General features: G+C 45.9%; 1 protein-coding gene across 1 annotated transcript in view; it reads right to left on the reverse strand.

The window, feature by feature from the left end:
* The window catches only part of GRIK4 (glutamate ionotropic receptor kainate type subunit 4), a gene marked incomplete at both ends in the record, with an annotated part of 288,755 nt that overhangs the window by 24,380 nt on the left and 242,551 nt on the right, over positions 1-21,824 (reverse strand). The window contains 4 exons of the mRNA XM_080705143.1: positions 2,590-2,815; positions 4,144-4,309; positions 7,736-7,909; positions 10,358-10,467. Coding sequence (XP_080561269.1) covers positions 2,590-2,815; positions 4,144-4,309; positions 7,736-7,909; positions 10,358-10,467 — 676 coding nt within the window. The remainder of the gene's footprint in view (positions 1-2,589; positions 2,816-4,143; positions 4,310-7,735; positions 7,910-10,357; positions 10,468-21,824) is intronic.

A 21,824-nucleotide genomic window follows, 5' to 3' on the forward strand; every position in this document is an offset into this window, starting at 1 on the left:
TGTTGTAGTGATGATAAAACCGATGCATATCCTGTCTAACCGATTTGGGTAAATATCAGCAGAGTCTCATATAGAGCAGAGGCTTAATAAATGTGCATTTGCAGTGAAAAGATACATGTGCAAGTTGCCCAACAGATTAGGTGTGAGGCTAATGAATATTCAGGTTTAAAGACAAGTGTCTAGTCTTGCAAAGCATTTTAAGCAATTTCAAGGCACTTTCCACCCAGCCTCACACAATACCAGGGACCACATGAAAGGCCTATTCTGCTTAATGTATGGTTGCTCATATAGCTACTAAACCATCTGATGGATTTTCTGTCTTGTTTTTCCTTCTTTTTCTCTTAATCTTCCTGGGTCCAAACACATAGCTTCTTCTATAGTTATATCCTTACCTCTCACTTAAGAATGATACACATACATAACTTCATGGGACCTAAATTCTGTCTCATCACTGGACATGGTGAAGTTCTTTCCAGCCTCATGAGAGAACTTGGAAGCCCAAGAACACCTTCCCTTCCCACCGATCCTGCCCTGTATAGCTGATGGGTTTCATTTGTCAAAATGGTCTGGTCAGTGAAGTGGTAGATTTGGACATGAGCATCTTAGAGTCAAGCCAGTTTCTCTACCTATTCTGTTGCATTAGACAAAAACCTATACATTCTGAATCTCTGTTCTGTTCTCTTTGTAATGGGAATAATTACATGTATCTGACATAGGTGGGATAACTAAGTAAGACGTGTAAAAATAATTTTACACATATAAAAACAGTATCATGTCAGAGAACAAAGGCTTTCCCCTTTACTTTTCCTTAGTTATCAATAAAAATTTCTAGAATTTCTGTTTTGCCTCAATATATACAGTCAAGTTTCTCATGAAAATATTTTTTTTACAGTACTGAGGACTGAACCCAAGGCCTTGCACATGCTAGACAAGCACTCTAGCACTGAGTGTTTTCAGCCCTTTTCCTTATACTTTGAGACAGGGTCTCACTAAGTTGCCTAGGATGGCCTTAAACTTGTGATCTCCCTGCCTCAGCCTCCTGATTAGCTGGGATTATAGGTATATGCCATTATGCATAGCTTCATGTAAACTTCTGAAGCACTTGACATTTAGGTTAAATTTGTTAAACTGCTAGAATATTACTAGGATGCATCCTAAGTTCATTTCATGGCTCACAGCACCATCTTGAAATAAAATGTCAAACAGTCCCATCATTCATAATATTAATGGACACCAAAGAAATAGAGCAGTACAGGATGAACAGGTTTATGAGTGCCGTGAGAGAGGCCTTTAGTTTACAGAATGACCAGTGTCAGAATCAAGAGTTCAGGGATGAACCATATTATTACCTATGTTGCTTAGTTTCTGATAAGCAGTTGAGAAGTCATCTTAATAACACAGGTAACAATAGAAAAGATGGGAAGGATGCAAAGCTTCCCCAATATGGGCTAGGAGTGAGACCTGAGATGAGGAATTGGATCTAATTATGAAGGTCAATCTTCACAGGACCCCCATGAATGGGTATTAGAAACCTAATTTTATTAAAGGGATAATGGAGGCTCAGGGAGGTTAAATAATCTAAGGTACCATGGCCAGTAACCAGAATACATCCCCAGGTATGCCTGTCTCTAAGATATCTTATGGGTATTTTACTCATAGGCATAAATGAATCCTATAATTTATAGAGTTGTGAGTCAGGAAAAGATCACTAGAAGGGATGAGTAATGTAATTAAAAAGACATGCAAATGATGGTTCAGCGTTCTCATGTGATCTGAGGGCCTCAAATCCTGCTTCTTTCTCTATTACCAAAGAACACTTTTGTATGGCACAACCCTGCACAGCAGTGAATCTCATTTGTGCATGTGTGGAGAAAGGGTGCATGTCAGGACCATTTGACAATCACAACAGTAGCTAATACCCGACACCTCCTGGTGGAGGGCCTAAGTGGGAACGTCCTTTAAAAGGCCCAATTGGGATGCCTTTCTGTAAGTCAAGCCTGTACCTTCCTATAATACAACTGGTGCCCAGTCGGCAAGCTAAACACTGGAGCTTTACTGCCCATTTTCAATTACCTGTACCATCTCATAGTGGATGGATCACTGAAATCCACAAATAATTTACAAGCCGTCTTATACAATCATGTCAGTAAACTTTCCACAGGGAACACTAACAAATAGCAAAATTAATTTAGTTGAGTATTATCATCTCTTCCCTCTTCCCACTGATAGTAGAGCTGCTGATCAATAAAGAAATGGCCAAGGGAAAGGAAGGAGGAGAGAGAAGGGACAAAAGGCCCGAAGTATCACAAGGGCATCTTGTGCCATCTAATAGTTAGAATTGGCCTTTGATAATGAGTCAACTAAACAGCCAATCAACCAGCTCTTTAAACATGACAACTTGAGCCTGGTCACTGATTAGCGGAAGCATGTGGCTTGGCACTTAACTTTTGGCCTTGAGAATGCTCACCTACAGTCTCTATTAAACTGATTCTAGAAACAGGACATATGGAACTCAACCCTGCACTCAGGGGTTTAGCTACCCTGACCCTGGATGGAGCTACCCAAGGAGGCTGTTCTTCTCCTGCATACCGACTGGCATGCCAATCCCATAGCCCTTGGTGTCCAGCAGGCCCCCAATCTGAGTGAGGTTGCAGTTGCGCTGCCGATAGTACTCATTCATGGTGGACTCCAGGAGGAAGGCGTAGTTGGAATTCAACACCCTGGCGATCCCCTCCTCTGTGCTCTTCACAAACACACTGGGCTGCTTGGAATACATGTAATTCCACATACGCTGGTAGGTCTGGTATCGGGAATTCTGGGGAAAGAACAAAAAGAAGTAAGATTGGGACGAGAAGGAGTAAACACTGAAGTCAAAGCCTAAAAGCTCTGGCCCTTTGCCACCACCCCCCCCCCATTACAAGGAAGAACTTTCTCCTCCATCTTTCAACTCAGCATTTTCAGTGCCATTAAGTGATGGTAGAGGAGAGATTTGTGCCTTTTTACACAAAGGTGAGGAAGCAACAGGGTCCTAAGCCACTATGAATTCCATCTACTGGTTTGACCATTGGCTCTGTCTCATTTATCCTAGAGAGGTCTTCTACTGTCAGTTTTCTGGTATAAAAATTAAAATTCTAGTTGTGCCCCTTCATCATGCCTCAGTTTGGAAGAGTGAACTCAAGTTCATTCAAGACTTACACAGAGATGCTACTTAGAGAAACAGTACTGCTATTTTTTTACCCATCCTGATTTATCAATCACAAATCAATGCTGGCTTCTATTCTGTCAGTAATAAGAACATCCCAGTAGTTTATCCAACCTCTATGCTTGCATGATGCCTTCCCTGGCCTCTGTGCCTGCAGGTACTGCATGGGCTTGTGTCATGTGAAAATAAATGTCTTGGATATCAGGCTAGCCGGACACCTATCATCCCAGGGAATTCTGCTTCCCTAGAGTTCTTGAAACATATGAAAACAAGTATTCTGTCTGGTGTGGTTCTGTCAGACTTTGTGATCGATCAGTTTATCTATTGTGAACACATTATCCTGATAGAACTTTCTGAACCTTGTAAGTGAATGGAAAGCAGTTGAGAGGGTCCCTATCTGAGACCTTTTAGTTTGGGATCAATGACACTAATTCACCTGAATGTAGTACCACTCAAACTTCGGTCATTTATGTATTATTTTAATCTTGATTTGTTTAAGTACTACCTATAAAATCTTACTCACTTCTTAAAATCTAAATATATACCTTAGCTCCATCCTGTTCAGTAATATAAACATAAGTACAGCTACAGGTTTGATTCATGGCATACATATTTTTTTCTAATGCACATAAAAGAAGCATGAAACTATTGCAATTAAAATAAAAAATGTTCCACCACATTAAACCTCCAATCTTCTCAAGTACGAACAACTGCTCGTGTACAATACTTTGAGATAGGCCAGCATTAACTAAAAGTCCTTTGGGGACCTCATTCTGGGGCTATTTTGTAGAACAAGGAAAAAATGAGCCCCACTGGACCCCCAAACTGGATGTTCAAAAGAGATAATGAGATGAGGAGAGATGTTTTTATCTCCAGCAGACAAACATCTCAACTTATTCTGCCCGATTCCCAATGTCAGCGAGCAACCAAATGGGGTTTACTTGGAAGAAGGTCATGCTGGAGCCTCCGTGAATCGTGCCATACTCAATGGTGGTCTGGTCAGCCAGGTCGTCCACTGACTCAATGGGCACATCCATGCGCTGCACGGTCAGGAAGGCTGCCAGGTTGGCAGTGTAGGATGAGATGATGATCAACGTGAATGCCCACCTACACAGGAAGAGACCAGGAAGTCATCACTGCCCGGCATTCCCACAAGTGTCGGTCCCCAAACCCAGTCCTGCTGTAGCACAGGAGAGACGAGGTGTCTCTCTGCCAGAGGGATCTCAGTTTAGTGGGGAAGAGGAAGGAGGCAAGGCACATGATGTCCCAAGAAATGAATAGTTTGAGTGTTCCCTGGAAGACAATTGACTTTTTCCCCCTTATTTCTGAAAGAAGGTGCTTACTGGTTGTCATTCAGAAAATATGCAATCCATGCACATGAGATAGCCTGGGGGACTATGGGAAATGAACTGGCAAGTACGCTAAGGAGCCATCTCTAAGAGGTGTGTCTGGAGCTGGAGCTCAGCCTCCCGACCCCCGCCTCTTCATGCTGAAGCCAATCTTTAGATGCACATCTCCAAGTATTGCACTTCCCATGAGCTACGACCAATGTCTCACATAATCCCTACAACTTGGGGAGGCAAACATCCTATCCCCACTTCACAGGTGAGCAAACTGAGGCTCAGAGAAACAGAGAAAGTTGCCATGTCACACACCGATACATTCATTCATTATTTTAGAACCATTCTATACATCTTAATAGCAGAAAATCTTTAATGAAGACAAATTGCTAAAAGTGCCTTGGGACTGCTGAAGAGGTGGAATCTGAAAATGCTCTCATGATACTCAGGCTACTTCATTCTTTTTTTTCTTTTCTCATTTTGTGATGCCGAAGATGGAACCCAGGGCCTTGTGCATGCTAGGCAATGCTCTACCACGGAGCTGCGGCCCCAGCCTTGTGGTCATGCTATTTTGAACTACAAGACTACTGTATTGAGTAGTGAAAACCCATTCAAAATTAGAATACTTTTGCAATGCAGGCAACAGATATGCTAAGCCATTGAGGATAGCGTGTTCACTTTGGTAGGTTAAACACACTTTCTATCTGGTCAATGGTGCAGATCTCCTTCCCAATCCCTTGGGCTCAATGGTAGATTTGAGTACAATTTAAGCTAGGGAATCACAAATTCCCAATTAGTGGGGTCTGAGTTTATGAGCCTTACACTTTATAAAACATCACCAGTTAGCACATATTGCTTGACCTAGGACTAAGAAGCTGGCAGATGCCAGGTCGACTTTTAAGAGCAAGAAGTCCTTTTGTCCCTTGTGCCACTGTCACCAAGAATTCCTGCTGGCTGCTTTTGGGGTGAAGCAACAGGGGCACCTGCCAACTCCTTGGGCACGTTGCTGTACTAGACCACCAGTGAAGAGGGCTATTTTATCAGTTCTGGGCCTGTTCTGTCTGAGATCATGGGAAAAGCCACTGGCCTTCTCTGAGCTCATCTGTCTAATAAATGGGAATAGCGATGCTCGCTCTGCCTCTCTTGGGAGAGTTGTGAGATCAAATGAGCCGTGTGTCATTAGCGATCAGTAACCTGTGTAGCACTAGATGAATGTAAGGTATGGAGACGTGCAGAGAGAGCCCTTACCCCGAATATGGATGAGAGTCACTTGGCCACCTCCTTACTGCCATCCCGTTGGTGACCCACAAGTGCAGGTGACAAGGCCTGCTCTCTTTACCCCACCTCAGCTCGTCCATTCTGTTGGAAGTTATTTCTCATGCACCCCCAGGAGCAAACTGGGATTCTGCAGCTGCTTTGTGGGCTGGTGAGAGCCAGAAGCTAAGGAGCCCTGGGTGTGGAGTCAGAGTCAGCTGGGAGGTGCCCTCAGCCACGTGGCTGCACTCCTGCACCTGCCCCACCCTGCAGCCCCATGGCTGTGTAGGCCCTGGTCACAGGGGAGGAGTCAGAGCACCCACATGGCTCTGTGCGAGCCCATGGCCTGTGCTGCCAGTGTGAGGACCTGTCTCTGGAGGGGGTCAGTACAGCCTCACTCCTGTGTTAAGGGACACGGTGAGTTGTGAAGCTGGCCTTCTAAACCACTTCTGTCACTCGCTCTGGGTGAAGAGGCCAAAGCAAGCCACGGTGGTCCCGTGTTCTGACTCCCACTGCCCCTAGGTGCCAATTTAATAATTAAGCACTACAGGAGTCAGAGGGGTACAGTGACAGCTGAGGGCCAGGGGCTGTCAAGGGCACCTTCCGGTAGGTAATCTTTAGTGCTGAGCCCTCTTCCCAACATCCTCTGGAGCAGAGTGGCCAAGTTGCCAGGGGACAGCTATTTAGAGCAGCACCGAATCTTGGCCTGTGGTCTAGACAGTTGGCAGGACTCATATTTCTCAAATGCTCTGGGTTCCTGGGGTAGGAGAAGCAGACAGTGGGGCTCTCCCTGTACCAGTGGCAGAGCACCCCCTCCGGGAGGAAGAACCCCAGGGAAGGTGAGTCAATACCCTCAGCAGGTAGATACGCCTCTCTTGGGCGTATCTACCCCAATTGTGAGGGAGCTCTGGACTGCCCCTACCAAGACGACCCCTTCTTCCTGGGGACATGGCCTTAGTTCTCCAGGTTGATATACTCGGTGATTCCCTGGCAGTATCTGGTAGTAGTGAGCATCCTGCCCAAGAGATTTAAATTCTACTAGATCTTTTATATGTCAGGAGAAATGAAAACCCTAGATAGATAGGGCCACTGTCCCAGCTCTCCTGCTACTTCTGTTCAGCGTTCCCCCAACTTGGGTACCCAAGGACGGAAACCTCACTTTTCCTTTTCCTTTGGTTTAAACAAGCCGAGAAAGACCCAAAAGCACCAAGGCTGCGAGACCTGCAAGCTATGGCAGCCAAAGCTACAGTGGATTTTTGAGAGAGAGAGAAAAAAAAAACTGGAAAATTGGGCTTTGCAAACTTCCCTCTTTAGGCCCGATCTATATATTTTTTCATTTCCTACCTAACAATCCAATAAAATTTATTAGTCCATACATTTATATAGCACTTTCAAGTTTTCAGTGCTTTTTCATCTACTGAATCATGGCTCCATCTCTAAGCATCTCAGGGTTTGCAATTTCCCACACCTGTTGAGGTGGACAGGGCAAGTCCCCAAGGCCAGGCTGTGAGAGGGGGTGTGGTGTGGCAGCCTAGCCCACAGGGACTTCCTGCAGCAGCAAGCTTACATTTGCATAAATCTGCATACACCTTAGCTGGCCCTGCCACTCTAACCTCAGGTCAGCTTCAGGTCAGGAGTTTCTCTTTGCTTCCCTGGGGGCCATGAAGGCACTTTAATTGCCTACTTTTCCTTTTTACCATGCCTCCTCTCTGTGTGCAGACTCTGGAGGCAGAGAAAGGGAAACAGAAGAGGATCCAGAGGGGCCCATCCACTGCCCCCAACCTTTTGACCTGGCAGAGGGCACCTGGGCTCCCCTCTGGGGGCAGAGGCTTCAGGGGTGTCTCTAGGCTGCTAAGAGGCAGGGCTTGTCCGAGCATCCCATCAGGACCCCATTTGTCCCGGTCCCACTGCCCCCTCTTGCCTCTCCCAGGGGCCTTACCAGACGCCGCTGACACAGCGGGTGGATAAGGCGCGAGGGGCGATGGTGGAGCCCTGCTGCATGAAGCCCCCAACTGGAAACCAGAGGCTGTTGCCCAGAGAGTACTGGTTCACCAGGAGGTTGCACCGGCCCTGGGCACACGGGTGTGGGCTATACCATTCGTAGGGCGTCAACCTGTGGGAGAAAAGGAAGACAGTACAGTGCTGGGGGTGGGGGCAGGAGGAGCTCTTGGTACTGGTCTTGGGCCAGCCATTTCCCTTTGCTGGATTTTTCTCAGCACCCCCCCCCAAATGAGGAAGTTGGACTAGGCCAGTGATTCTCAAACTATTCTTTAATCAAAGAAATATTTTTCTCCTAAAATAAATTCTATTGTGGAATTCTAATATACAAAAGAGATAAGAGCAGAACTGAGCCTCTTGCCTGGAAGCCAGGAGTGACGATGGATGGGCAGCCAGAGAAGTTGCTTGTTCTCTCTGCTGAGTTCCCAGGGCGATCGGGAGGAACCCTGGGGTCCCATAGAACCAGGGTTTGAAAGCTTTCCACCTAGTTCTATAGTTCTCAAACTCCAACCTCTATTAGAAACACCAAGAAGGCCTGTTGGAACACAAATTGCCAGGCCCTACTCCCAAAGCTTCTGAGTCAGGAAGTATGGGTGTCACCTAAAATCTGCAAGTTCCCAGCCAATGCGGACCCTCTGGTTCCATTTCCATACTGAGAACCATTGGCTTATGCTTCTGAGATGCAGCTTTCTGGCTTCAGCCCTGGAGGTTCTGAGACACTGGGCCTGGGGAATTCAAATGTTTCCCAGCTCCTGGTGTGGCTCAGATGAACAGCTAGCTGGCTTGGGAATGGCTGGCTGAGAGCTGTACTTTTCAAACATTCTTCCCCCTATAATCTTACCCAGGAGTGCGATATACGAGGGTAGAGCATTTGTATATCATAGAGCTGTTGGGATGAAGAAGCTGTCTGAATGAAGAGGCATTGGGGCCCCAGTGTTCTGATGTTCCCAAATCTTGGGTAGCTCCCAGAAGCCTTTGCACTCCATAAAGCCCTGTTTGCAAGGGACTACCATCTTAGGAAAGAATATCCTAGGCTTGGATATCATATTATCATATACATGTGCATGTGCTTGCTTGTAGACGTGTATGGACAGCCCTTTCATACATTTTGTAGGTGTAGAATCCCGGGGACAGTCCATAAGTATGGAAGGCAGAGAAGAGAGGTGATGTAACTCCTCCAGGCAACTCAGGCTACCTCCAACATGGTGATGCAGGCCTGTGTGTGTATCTGGTAACCAAGCCCTAAAATCCTTTTTGGGTTTGGAGGTGACCTAGAGCTGTGACACGCCACATCCAGGGGCTCAGCCACAGGGGCAGAGAGTATCTCCGAGTAGTGGGGCGGGCTTGTGCTGAGAGCTTCCTAAAAGCAGCAGCAGACAGCACTGCGAAGTGGAGAGTGAAGTGTCAGACAGCGTGCGAGCTCTGGCGCCTCCTCGCCAGCTGTCCCTGACAACAGATACTTGACAGTGGCGATGCCTGCAGGCCCCAGACGGGTAGGTGGCACCTGAGCAGTAAACTCGGCGTCTCTGAAGACTCCGGGGCTAAAGCAAGGCCGTTCTTTGTTGGTTGGATGTTGGCCTTGATTTCCCCAGAAAGAGGCACAGCCCGGGCGATGGTCTTGGGCAGGATGGGGCCTGCTCCAGGGCTTAGGCACACTGAGCACCATCCTGAGCTGTTTTCTGCTCCCACACGGCGGTCCTGTATGGCCCTCGTTGCAGTGAGCTAAGGGCTGAGCGGGCGTAAGGACTTGACTGAGGGCCTAGGATTCCACTTTGGGATAATAAGTTGGGTCTCCTGAAACCCAGGCTGGTCCCATAGCCCACATGCTCAGAAAGAAACAAACACTCCACTTTCTTGGGAAGCCACCACCTGAGATGCCCCTGGGTTTTTTCTGGGGCTAGAGGCAGCTTCTGGCTTTGGGGGAGAACAGAGAGTGGATTTCTTTCTCCTAACCCCTGATCTGGGCCATCTGTCTCAATTCCATACCACGCACATCCTGCCTCCTTGCTGCCTGCCATCCTCTAGGGTTCTCATTCAGTAGACAACTGTGTGCTCTGCAGAGGAAGTGCCCCCCCACCCGTACTGCCCTCCCCCGTACTGCGGCCTCTAGTCCCTCCACTCTGGACCTGCACACTCCTTTTCTTGTCACTCAGCACTTTGTGGTAGCTTCTGGCAAGGGCTGGTGTCAGTGCAGCCAAAGTCAGAGTACTTAATAGGAGTGCTCTTCCTTTCTGCTGCCTCCTCCCCGCCTTAGGCGCCTACACTAGCAGAGGGCTGTGGAGCAAGTGGGAGGGGCAAGAGGCAGGGGGCCAGAAGCAAAGCCATACAGCTCACCTGTCTGTGTTGGGCACGACAGGGAACTCGCATGTAGACAAGTGGATGGGGAGTGTGGGATTCACAGCTGGGCAGAGAACATTTAGGGCCCAGCCCCTCTCCAGTCCCTCCAGTTTGGCACCAAGTTCTTTGGAACTACTAGGCTCCTCCTCCCCACCCCACACCATGCAGTTCCCAGAGGTGTACACGAGGTGGCGGTGTGGGGACAAGGAAGGGAAACGGAGAGTACCGAGCCACAAGGAAGAGAACGCAGCTGACGGCAAGATAGGCTAGGAGCATGAAGAGCCAGACGCCTGGAGAAAAGGGGTCCAGGAAGGAGAAATAGCCGGGTCTGCGTCCCTGGAAATAGAGATGAAAACAAGATTCACTATACACATTCAGACAAGACAGCCTTTGGCCAGTGCAGAGGGGAGGGTACGGCTGACAAACAGGTCTGAACCACACTGCATTTCTCCGGGTTTTGGTGACTGGTTGAAGAGACCACGTCTGATGAGGATGTAGCAGGGGCTGCTCCAAGACACCCGCCAGCCCTGACCTCAGCAGATGCAAACAGCATGGACAGTCACGTCCCAGGACCAGGGAGGCTTTGTGCTGGGAAGTTAGACCAGCCTCAGTGCCCCCTCGCCGCTGCCCTGTGAGCCAACAGGCAGCGCAGACAGACCTGGTCAGCACTTGTGCGTTGTTGGGGTCTGTGGTCCTGGGGTCCGACAATAGCATCTCCCTCATCACATCTTTCTTGAGAGAGTGCTAACACATCAGACATACTTAGCTTTTGGTTTGCAGGGTGATCTCACACCCAGTGAGACCTTTTCATGGAAACCTTTTACCATCCTGGGAGGCACAGACACTGTTTTCAATTTATTGAAAGCCCAAAGCCCAGTGCAGTCAAGAGATGGGTCCAAGGTTACACAGCTTATTAGTGGAATACCTGGGCTCCCCAAAACCCATTTTCTGTCATGGAAAAAAGTGGTGTGTCCGAAGCCCAGCAATGTGCTTGGCCAGAGGATGGAACCAGGAACAAAAGCTGGATGCCAAACTCCCCACCACTTTTTTTTTTCAGGGAAGCAAAATTGAATGAGAAGAGTAGAGTTATCTGTTCCATTTTTAGCTGTGTGGTCATGGGAGAATCTCTGACCCTCTCTGGACTTGGGTGATGCTGGGTTGGATTAGAACCAACCCACTGATAGCCTATAAACCACATAAAGCTCACAGACTTCCTTTGTTTATCTGGATGTATTTCATTTCACACTAGTTGCTAGTATTAAACAATGAAGAGATTTCACATGAAAATCTAGATTTCTGGCTGATGAAAACGTAGCAACACTAGAGCTGCTTGGTGCTGCTACCGTGGGCAGGGGGTGGTCCTTCCAGCCCCTGGCTGCTGCCTGGTCTTAGACCAGACTTGCTTCTTCCATTTACTATGAAACCACTGGATGAGATGCTCCCTATGGCCATTCTAATTGGAAAATGCTACACTCTTATGATCTCAGGAATTGAGGGAGCCAGTCCATGAATAGGACTGGAAATCAGTATTCAGCTCAGGTGTTGTGGGAACAGATAAGCGTTCAAGATCAGGATCATATTGGTCATGGCAATAACTGATTACCAGTACCCAGGCATGTCACTTTTACACTAGGGTTCCAAGAAACACAAATGGGACTCTCCTATGCCAATACTGAGCTTAACTCAACCAGCTCTCTGAGCATGAGCCATTCACAGGAAGCTGAAAAGAAGCTGAGAAACTTTGCGTAATGGTATCCGTTCCCATAGCACCTGTGGAGCAGGCGAGAATGAGTTGCACCTGGGCCTGCTGTAATGCACAGCTCATCTTAAGTGATTTTCTCCTTTTCTGTATGGTTTTCCATTCCTTTTCAGAGAGCCAGTAGATGCATCCTGGCCCACCTGGGGAACAATTTTACTCTTCCCTTTGGGGTGACAGAGAGAATGCCAATCCCTCACCTCCTGCAATGGAGCGGCCACCCTTGGGCTTTGTGGTCTTTCAGCAGTGTGACAGTGACCTCGTAGTGGTCTCTCTGAAACAGGTATCAAAAGGCTGTTCCCTGGTCTCGGCCCTACTGTGAAGGGAAATCAATGTATCTTCTTTGTGGCACATGCATGCTTCATCTGTGTGGGACATTCAGGTGACTTACTGGGAAACTTAAACAATTTGAGGGATAAATCTTGGTAACAAAGAAGAGGAAATAGGAAAGGAATGGAGAGAAGACCATTTGACATGTCTGTTTTGTCATTGTGAAAATCCTCCAATAGAAAGCAAGGGACTCAAGAGAACAGACATGGTGTCTCTGCTTAGACATCCTGATGTCCATCACAGGTTGACCACATCTTCTTAATCATCCCAGTGGCAGACAAAGGAAGACACATAAGAGTTCAGAGCCCAGACACAGAGTCCATAATGAGACCAAGGAGCTGATTCCGCCTGTACTCTGCAGCAGAAATTGCCAGCTTGGTCCACTCCTGGGGTCCCTCTTGACTCCAGATGAGAATTCTATTCATTTGAGGCTATTTTACTCTGTGCCTCTCAATGAGAGGTATCCAGGAGGGGGAAATATTTTACTGTAGCTTTCTGAATCTGAAACCCCATTAGATGTTCAGTGTCAAAAATCAATACCTGATGATATCACAATGAGTGAAGTTGAGAAAAAATGACAGCACTATTTAAAGCTACCATATTTGGTTATGGGTGATAAGAAATGATGCATAGCCCTGGGAAAAATTCTTGGAGAATCAGTTAGAAAATAGAACACCATACAAACAAGGACCAAGACATAAACACAGCTCTACAAAAACCATAGCCATCGTGCCAGCCAGGCAATATCTGATTCCCCAAGTGATTGACTGATGCCAACCAGAAGAGGAAGGGCTAGGTGGTCATTTGAGAGCTGGGTCTGGGCCTTTACAGCCTTGGCTTAGGCTGAGCCCACACTGCTGAGATGATGCCAAAGAGAAATATGTTTCTTGCAAGACTCAGAATGCCTACTTTCTTTTCTATGCGGATGCTGTAGATTGCTTCCTTCCCAAAGGACTCCTGAGTTACTGGCACTTGGAGCAAATCAGGTGTCACATGCCATAAGCATTTCTTCCAAATAACAGCTTTTCCAGAACCCAAAGGATGTATGACGACGACGCTTTTCTTCTGAAGAACTCAAAGTGCTTCAGTGCGTTCTCTGGATTTCAACACCCAATTTTCCATACTGACAGATGGAAGAATGGAGACCCAGGGAGGTTAAGTGCCTTGCTCAAATCAGTGCTGATGGCTTCAAGTTCTCTGGTGCTCGCTGATCAGGCTGTGCCACGGGCAGGCCACACACCCCTCCATCCATATGGCAGCTGTCCCAAAATTTCCTCTCCCTTTAATTTTGCAACTTGTTCCCATAAACTCCCTAATTAATCCCACGTCTTCTCCCCAGTGCCAGCAGAATCCCAACCTACTCTATCTGAACCTCTTAAAGTACTCATACAAGTTATTTATTTATACCCATCATCATTTACTGTGACTCTGTTGTATTTATAGACATTTGTATTGATTCCTACAATCAATATAACTGCTGACTACGAGTTGGGCTGGTTCCTTCTAGTGAATACAACCATTTTGGAAGTAGATAAGTGGTGTTTTATATAGAGACATATACATATAGCAATATGCTCCCATGTCAAGGACAGGTCAAGTTTGGCTGATGGAGTTAAAAACCAGATGGCAACAAAATTAGAACTAGGTCCCTCAGCTTTTGGACTGCATTTCAGATTGATCACACCAAAGTCAGAGTCTTTGATGTTTTTTGAGGATGGGAGAGACCCAAAGGGCTGCCAACTGACCGCAATCCTGGTGTGTTGAGATCTTCTGCATGACAGCAGGGTAGCAGTGGCTTCTCATAGAGCTGTGGAATAGCACTAACCTCTTCCTACATGTCGAAAATGCCTTTGATCCTTAGAAAACAATCTGTTAATTCACTACTACTACTTTCCTTTTTGTGTACTGGAAGAAACGATATTAGAGTAAGAATGCAATTGTTTTGCCAGGCAGGGTGGTACATGCCAGTGCTTGGGAGGTGGTAACATCCCAGTGCTTAGGAGGCTGAGACAAGAAGATTTCGGGTTCGAGGCCACCCTTAGCAATTTAGTAAGACCCTCAGCAACTTAGCAAGATCTGGTTTTAAAATAAAAATAGGGCTGTGGGTGTGGCTCAGAGGTGGCATGCCTCTGGGTTCAATCTCCAGTTACCCCCCACACACACACACATAGATTGGGAGGAGGGGGAGGGGGAGGGGGGAGAGGGAGAGGGAGAGAGAGAGGGAAATGCAACTGCTTTCCCAGAGTCTGGAACCAAATACATGAAGCCCTTGGAACCAAGTAATACAGAACTTCCCAGGATGGAATCCTGGTTCTATTTACCAGCTGTGTGAGGTTGAGCAAGTTCCTTAATCTCCAGGTCTCTGTTTTCTCCTTTGTAACATAAAGTAAAACTAAAATCTACCTCATAGACTTGTTCTGAGGTTGTTAACATGTACTGAGGTCTGTGTGTGCATCTGCTTCCCTTCTAACTAATGGCAGCCCTGAGCAAACGAGGAGAAGAGAACTCCCTTCCATACTGAGTCCTTCCACATTGGACAAAAATATGATTTCCTGTCCTACAGCGCTAGCTCCAACAGATGCTGAGGGGGCAGGGGTAGAGAGTGCCAACTGCATAACTCCTGGGGTTTCCATGGGTTGTAATATATGGACCAGGTGGATTATGCAGGGTGGATCTGGGATGGGAAGTAATCTAGGCAATCCTTTCTTCTGGAAGGATTGCTTTTAGTAGCCAGTGAGTCCAATCTTTAGAATTCTGTTCCATATTACCCTTTCCAAAGGAGCCACTGGCCGAGTGGACCAGAGGTGTGGCAGGTTCTCTTGGATCTGTGTAAGGGCTGTGTTTCCTAGTTACCATTTCCCTCCACTGAAAGAGTAATACTGAGTCTTCCTCCCCTATCCCCTCTCCCCTTCCAAGAACACTAATGACAAACGGTTGTCCTGTCCTCTGGATGCTTTTGACATTCTTTATAATTAAATGGCAATTTATTTTACTTTATCTTATTTTTTGAACTAGGATTTGGAACCAGAGTCATTCTAACTCTGAGCTACATCCTCAGCCATTTTTATTATTATTTTTTAATTCTGAAACAGAATCTCACTAAATTGCTGAGGCTGGCCTTGAACCTGGGTCCCTCCTGATTCTGCCTCCCTAGTACTAAAATTATAGGTGTGCCACCATGCCTGGCTCTAAATGGAAATTTATAGAGGAGTTTCTTGCTAGTGGTCAATTGACCAGGGGGTCAGTGGTTATAAAGCACCCTCTAGGGCTGAAGAGGGAAGATTTCAGTGTCTCCATGACACCATCTGGGAGAGACGGGCGGGGGGGGGGGGGAGTTCTTATCTCGCTGCAGAAACTCATAATCAGCCTTCCCCCGTGTGTCTGCAATGAGTGATCTTGCATATCTACCTTTGATTCCAAGAGGAAAAAAGGAAGTAAGCTACTAATTCCTCTCTCTATAAAACACCAGAGGGTCTGTTGCCTACACCACCCATGGGTTAACATATACATTTTCACTTTACAGGTTGGGAGTCTGGTGTGAGGAAACCTAAGTTCTAATCCTGACGCTGACCGTGGCTTGCTGAGTGGTCCTAGGTAAGCTGTTCAATGTCTCCGGGTGCCAAGTTCTTCTTCCATGAAAGGAAAACACCACATCCACACAAAAAGTGAACACGAGAATTACCAAACTCATGTCAATGAGATTCCTTGAGCTCCTTGAGAGACAAGTACTCAATACATAAGCAATATTAAAATGATTGTATATTCAGGGATCCATATTTCCATTAGATGGGCTATCATGTTACTTAGCTTCAAGGAATAGAACTCTATTCATTTTCTATTTCCTTATATCAGAGTATTAAGCAGTATTAGAAATGATTCACTGGTTTACTTAACACTGTTCTCCATTTTCCTAGACAGTATTTCTGAAATGAAACAGACCTTCTTGAAAAACGGGTAATACATCCAGCAAATGCTGTGCATTCATTTTAATGCTGGCATTTATTTTTCTCTCACTTTTTAATCACTGTCTCATTTTTTTTTTTACTTTTCTTGAGAAGAGAGTCTAGCTGAGAGTTAAGAAGAGAATAAGTATGAACATTTTTCATTTGTTAACCACAGGTAGAGCAAAACAGTATGGGAGGAAGTGGCAAGCTGGCATTTTCAGAGTCTGGGGTGATCTGGCTAACTGTGGACCCCGTGTGGGATTATAGGTAGCACTGTCAGACGGGAAAGGAACTTGAACTATCACCTCACGCATAACCTTGACACAGATGGAAACATGCCTACTGACCTCTAAGACAGGTAGTTGGAAGTGTATGAGATACAGGGACAGAAAACCTGGCTTCAACACTCCTGCACTGCTGTGAAGCCCTTTCTTTTCCAAGGGCACTGGCTCATGGAGTCTCAGACTCCTGTCCCATAAAATGGGAATCACACCACCTGCTTGGGGGCATTGCTGCATTAAGCTAGATCCTATATGTAGAAGTACTTCAGAAATAAAGAGCTCATAGTCAACATATAAATATCTTTGACATATACCCAGTCTTCCTAAAGACACTAAATTCTCAGATGAGATTTACCCACCTGAGGGTTATATGCACCAAGTGTTGATTCCCAGGTTGGCTTCTGGCACACTGGGATGATGCCTTGTTACATGGTCAAAGTGTGCTTGAGGAATAAAAGCAGATTATATACTCTAATGTCAAATGTAAATACTTCTTATTTTTTCGTGCTCTTTTACTCTCTGTTCACACAGATATTTAAGAGTTCATAGTATGCACTGGTTCCATAAAACCCTCAAAAGCAAGTGCCCTTGGAGCTATACTGCTATGCCAAATACTGAAATACTCAGTAAGAAGAAATATGCTTATTTTCCAGGGAAAATCGAGTATCTAAAGTTTCAGAGGTCTTATCACTTGCCTCCCCATCTTTGGAGTACCAGAGGGCACCCCATATTCTAGAGGCTGAGTCATCTACATATGGCATAGAAATGCATCTGCCCCCCGCCAGGGATCTTGATACCTTCTAAGGAGTGGGTGAGATTATCCAGGGAAGGGAGAGAACAAGATGAAGAGAAGAGAGAAAAAGATAAAGGTGTCAAATGAGATGTTTATGGTAGTGGACACCTGCAATTCCAGTAGTTGGGAGGACAAGGCAGGAGAGTTGCAGGTTCAAAGCCAGCTTCAGCAACTTATAGCAAGACCCTCAGCAGCTTTGTGTGACCTTGACTCAAAATAAAAAATGAAAAAGGCTATGGGGTGTAGCAGGGAGGTATGATACTCTTGGGTTTGATCCCAAAATAGCAATAACAATTATTAATAAAAATAAAAAGATGTAAACAAAAATGATGAAGAGACATGAGGAAATCCAGGAGAAAATGTGTACTTGATGTAGAAATGGAGAGAGCTTTAAAAAGCAGGACAATGTATCACAGTAACACCAGCCAAAGCCAGAGTCCTCAGCCAGCCTGTCAAGAAGCAGGGAGTAGGTGGTAAAAAGATCAAAACATTCTTCTTATTTCGGTCCTAGAGATGCCTTGAGCAGAAACAGAAATTATACCCTGATGTTGGAAAGAGGAAAAATATCCCATAATCAACTCCAAATGATCTAGATAGCCTCAGATTGCTAGAAATTCACAAATTATTCCTGGCATCTTCACATTTCAGAGACATGCTTGCCATCACTTATTATTATGGAGGCTTTGGTAATAATTCTTACCTCAGTGTTACTTACCTGACATATACATGTAATGAACCACAAATGGGACCCCACAAATATGTACAATGTTCATGGATTTGTACATCAGTTTAAAAATAAATAAGTTAAAATAATTCCTAAGTAGGCATTTCATTTGGGGTTAATGATTTCTACTTTTGCACATTTATGATTGCTACCAGAGAGACAGAACCAACAGGAGGTATAGCTATATTTACCTGTCATCTGTATCTATCTGTAAAGGGTTAGATTTTAAGAAATTTGGCTCATGTGACTGGAGGAGCTAGTAAGTCCCATTTTCGGTGACGATGACTCATCAGTCGGGTAACTTCATAGATACTGAACTAAGATACAAATTCTAAATCCTTATACATTATAAATTAATCATATTTTTGCAAAGATAACCACCGTTTGGAGAAAATTCAAAAAATAATAAGCACCTAGTATTTAATTTCATCCCTTTAGCATTGTTGTATGAGAGATGGCTTCCCTATGTAGTTTTAGATTGAGGCTATCATGGTGGACTTCCTATATCTACATATTAGCCTTAGAGATCCTGGCTAAGCCCTCTTTGTGTCAGGTATAGCTAAGTTCATCTTGGACCCATTCTTCACAAGTTTTCTCTGCTTTAGTCAGTTCAGGATTGTACTTTCCCAAGCTGACTTTTGGTCCTTTCTAAGCATTGTGCCTCACACACTGAATTCACTCAATAAATGTTTGTTGAATAAATGCATAAACTTTCAGTTCTGTTCAGTGGAAGCTGTTCATGCCAGCACTCATTTTTCGCTGTTTTGCTCCAGGATAAACCAGATTGGAACAACCATGAGAAATCCTGGGGCCTCCAAAGAGAGGCTAGAAGAAGGCAGGAATCCTGGCCAGACTGAGCAACCAGATCAATCAGGGTTCTCCAGAGAGACAGAACCAACAGGAGATACATCTGTATCTGTGTTTATACATCATCTGTAACTATGGATTTATAGAGAGATTGATTTTAAGTAACTGGCTCACATGACAGGGGAAGCTGGTAAGTCCAAAAGGTTAGCAGACTAGAAACTCAGGCAGAATTTCTATGTGTCAGTCCTGGGGCAGAATTCCTCCTCAGGAAACCTGAGTTTTTGCCTCATATGGCCTTCAACTAATTGGATGAGGCCCACTTACAGTATTGAGAGTAATCCTCTTTAAAGTTAGCTGATTGTAGACATAAACCAATCTACAAAACACCTTTGCAGCAACACCTAGACTGGGTAACATAACTTTGGAAAGCCGATGTTCAAAATTCAGTATCTCAGGAACAAATGTAGGGGAACTAATATGGTTGGAGGAAATATTTGTTCAATGATCCAACTTAAGATGTCCAAAAGGTCATTGACTTGGGGGTTGATTCTTGCCAGAGTTGACAGTCAAGACAGCAGTGTGCTAAGTGCTGAGAAGCCTGGCAGCAGATGTTACCAGGTGGTGGAGAACACCTGGTGTAAGGTGCTGTTAGGTTTGAATAGAGAATGTCCCCTGGAAAAGCTCATGCAAAAGTGTTCAGAGGCAGACAGTTGAGTGATGGAATCAGGGCTCTAATTTCATCAGTGAATAACTTCACTGGAAGATTAATAATATGAATGGATTTTTTGGGTGGTGTCTTAGGCAGATGGGGTTGGAGGAGGTAGGTTACTGGGGTATGGCCTTAGGGGCTATGTCTGCCCCTGGTTGCTTCCTGTCACTCTCTGCTTTCCAGCCACCATGGGATGAGCTGCTGTCCTCTGTCACACACTGTGCTGCCGTGATGTCTGTCTTGGAGTTGGCTGACTATGGACTGTACCTCTGAAACCATGAGCCAAATAAGTCTTCCCTCCTCGATGGTGTCTGTATCAGGTATTCTGATCAGTGATGGAAAAGTGAACTAAAACAGGCGCCTTTTGGCCAAATGGTTCCTGATGGGCCATCAGGTCCCCAGCAGGGTTCTAGCTCCCTCACAACTGATCAGAAGATCAAGGCCAGAGCTTGGCTGTACCCACAGCGAGGTGGTCTACAGAGAGGCCATGTGTCTCAATTCCTTTTGGATGCTCTCTGGGGGCTCAGTGAGAGGGGGAACCTCAACACCAGTGCTGGCTGGAAACCTTCTCATGGAGGATGGACAGTATTAACAGTGACAGGAACACTGTCCTGGAGTAAGGAGGCCTGGACCCAGGCTCTGCCTCGAGTCAGCTGCTGGTGAGACCTCCATTTCCCCGTCTGTGAGTTGGGGATTCTAACATCTGCCCTTTTTCCGTAGAGAATAGTCCTGAGAGCCAAGTAAAGAAAGAAGCACAAAAGTGCCTAATGGGGCAAGTTATTCAAAGTTCACACTGTGGGGGACAGGCTGGGGCCACAGAAAGAGCACAGGCTTGAATCATATTGTTCCTGGGTTCAGACCTTGCTATTTGACTTATTAGCCCATGGCCTGGTCCTGGTTTTTAAACTGACTGCCCCTCCATTTCCTCATTTCTAAAATAAGAACAACACAACTATCTTAGTCTTATTATCATCTCACAGCTCTAGAGGCTGGAAGACTGAAATCTGGAGTCGGCAGGGCCAGGCTCTCTGCAGCTTCGGAAAGCTTCCTCTCTTTTCCCCAGCTTCTACCACTCTCAGCTCTGCCTCTGAATCCATCTGGCCTTTTCTGCTATATGTCCATGCCCAAATTTCCTTATCTTGTAAGGAGAAGAGTCACTGAATTAGAGTCACCCTAATCCAGTGTGACCTCATCTTAATTTGATTATATTTGAGAGGGACACAATTTAACCCATAACCACAATTCATGTCACAGGCACCTGGCAGAGTGCCTGGGACATAGGAGGTGCTCAACAAATGGGAACTATCATCATGAAAGACAAGAGGGGGACATTAGCTGGGAGGGAGTCCTGAACAGTAGAATAATAGAACAATAATAGCACTATGTCCAAATCCTCCCACTTCGAGCCGGGCGTGGTGGCGCACCCTTGTAATCCCAGCGCTTGGGAGGCGGAGACAGGAGGATCGCACAGGTTCAAAGCCAGCCATGCTGGCTTCAGAGAGACCCTGTTTCCAAACAAAATAAATATAAAATAGGTCTGGGAGTGTAGCCTGGAGGTAGAAGGGCTTCCAGGAACCCCAGTACCAACCAAAAACAAACAAAAAAACAAAAAACAAATTCTCCCACTTCTTCCTGTTCTAGTTTGGGGAGTTCAAGACTTTAATTCCATCTCTTCTTCCACGATCTGACAATCTTTCCCGAGCCAGGTAGTAACCATGATAGACACCGAGGCCCAGCACAGGCCAGTGCTGGTCTGAGCAGCCATACCTGATGCATGAGCTCCATGCATGAGATCTGGGGAACCCAGGTGTGGCTCCCCTGATGCTTGAATAGCTGGCCACAATGGAAGCTAATCTGGGGTTGCAAAGATCTCCCTTTCTTTAGGGATGGGGATGGGGACCTGAGAAGGGGTCACTTCTTCAGCAGGCATGTGGTACCAAGGTTATGCGGAGGAATACACACAGAAGCCGAACTGTGGACACTGAAATTGACCAGAGTGCCAGGAAATCCATGGTAGCTGCACACTAGATCCAGTTTGGATGAAGGAAAGAAAGGGAGGCTCTTCTGGTCCGGGCAGGAAACTAGGTAAAGTCAGCTGTTTGCAGGCAATACAACAACCATCCATTTGATGGAGTAGACCTGGCCAGTGTTACTCTTCCCCTGCACAGTCCACCAGCCAGGGAATTTGGTGGTCATATCCATCCTTGGCTGTCCATTGGTATGTTTCACATGCTCATCTTAACACTCACTCTGGCCAACCTAGCCAAAGAAATTTTTTTTTTTCAGGAGGGATACAAAAGGCCATCTAAATGTCATTAGGTTATCTGCTCTGTATCCACCAGAATAAAT

Source organism: Muscardinus avellanarius, assembly GCF_963383645.1.
Source record: "Muscardinus avellanarius genome assembly, chromosome: 1".
Classification (NCBI taxonomy): domain Eukaryota; kingdom Metazoa; phylum Chordata; class Mammalia; order Rodentia; family Gliridae; genus Muscardinus; species Muscardinus avellanarius.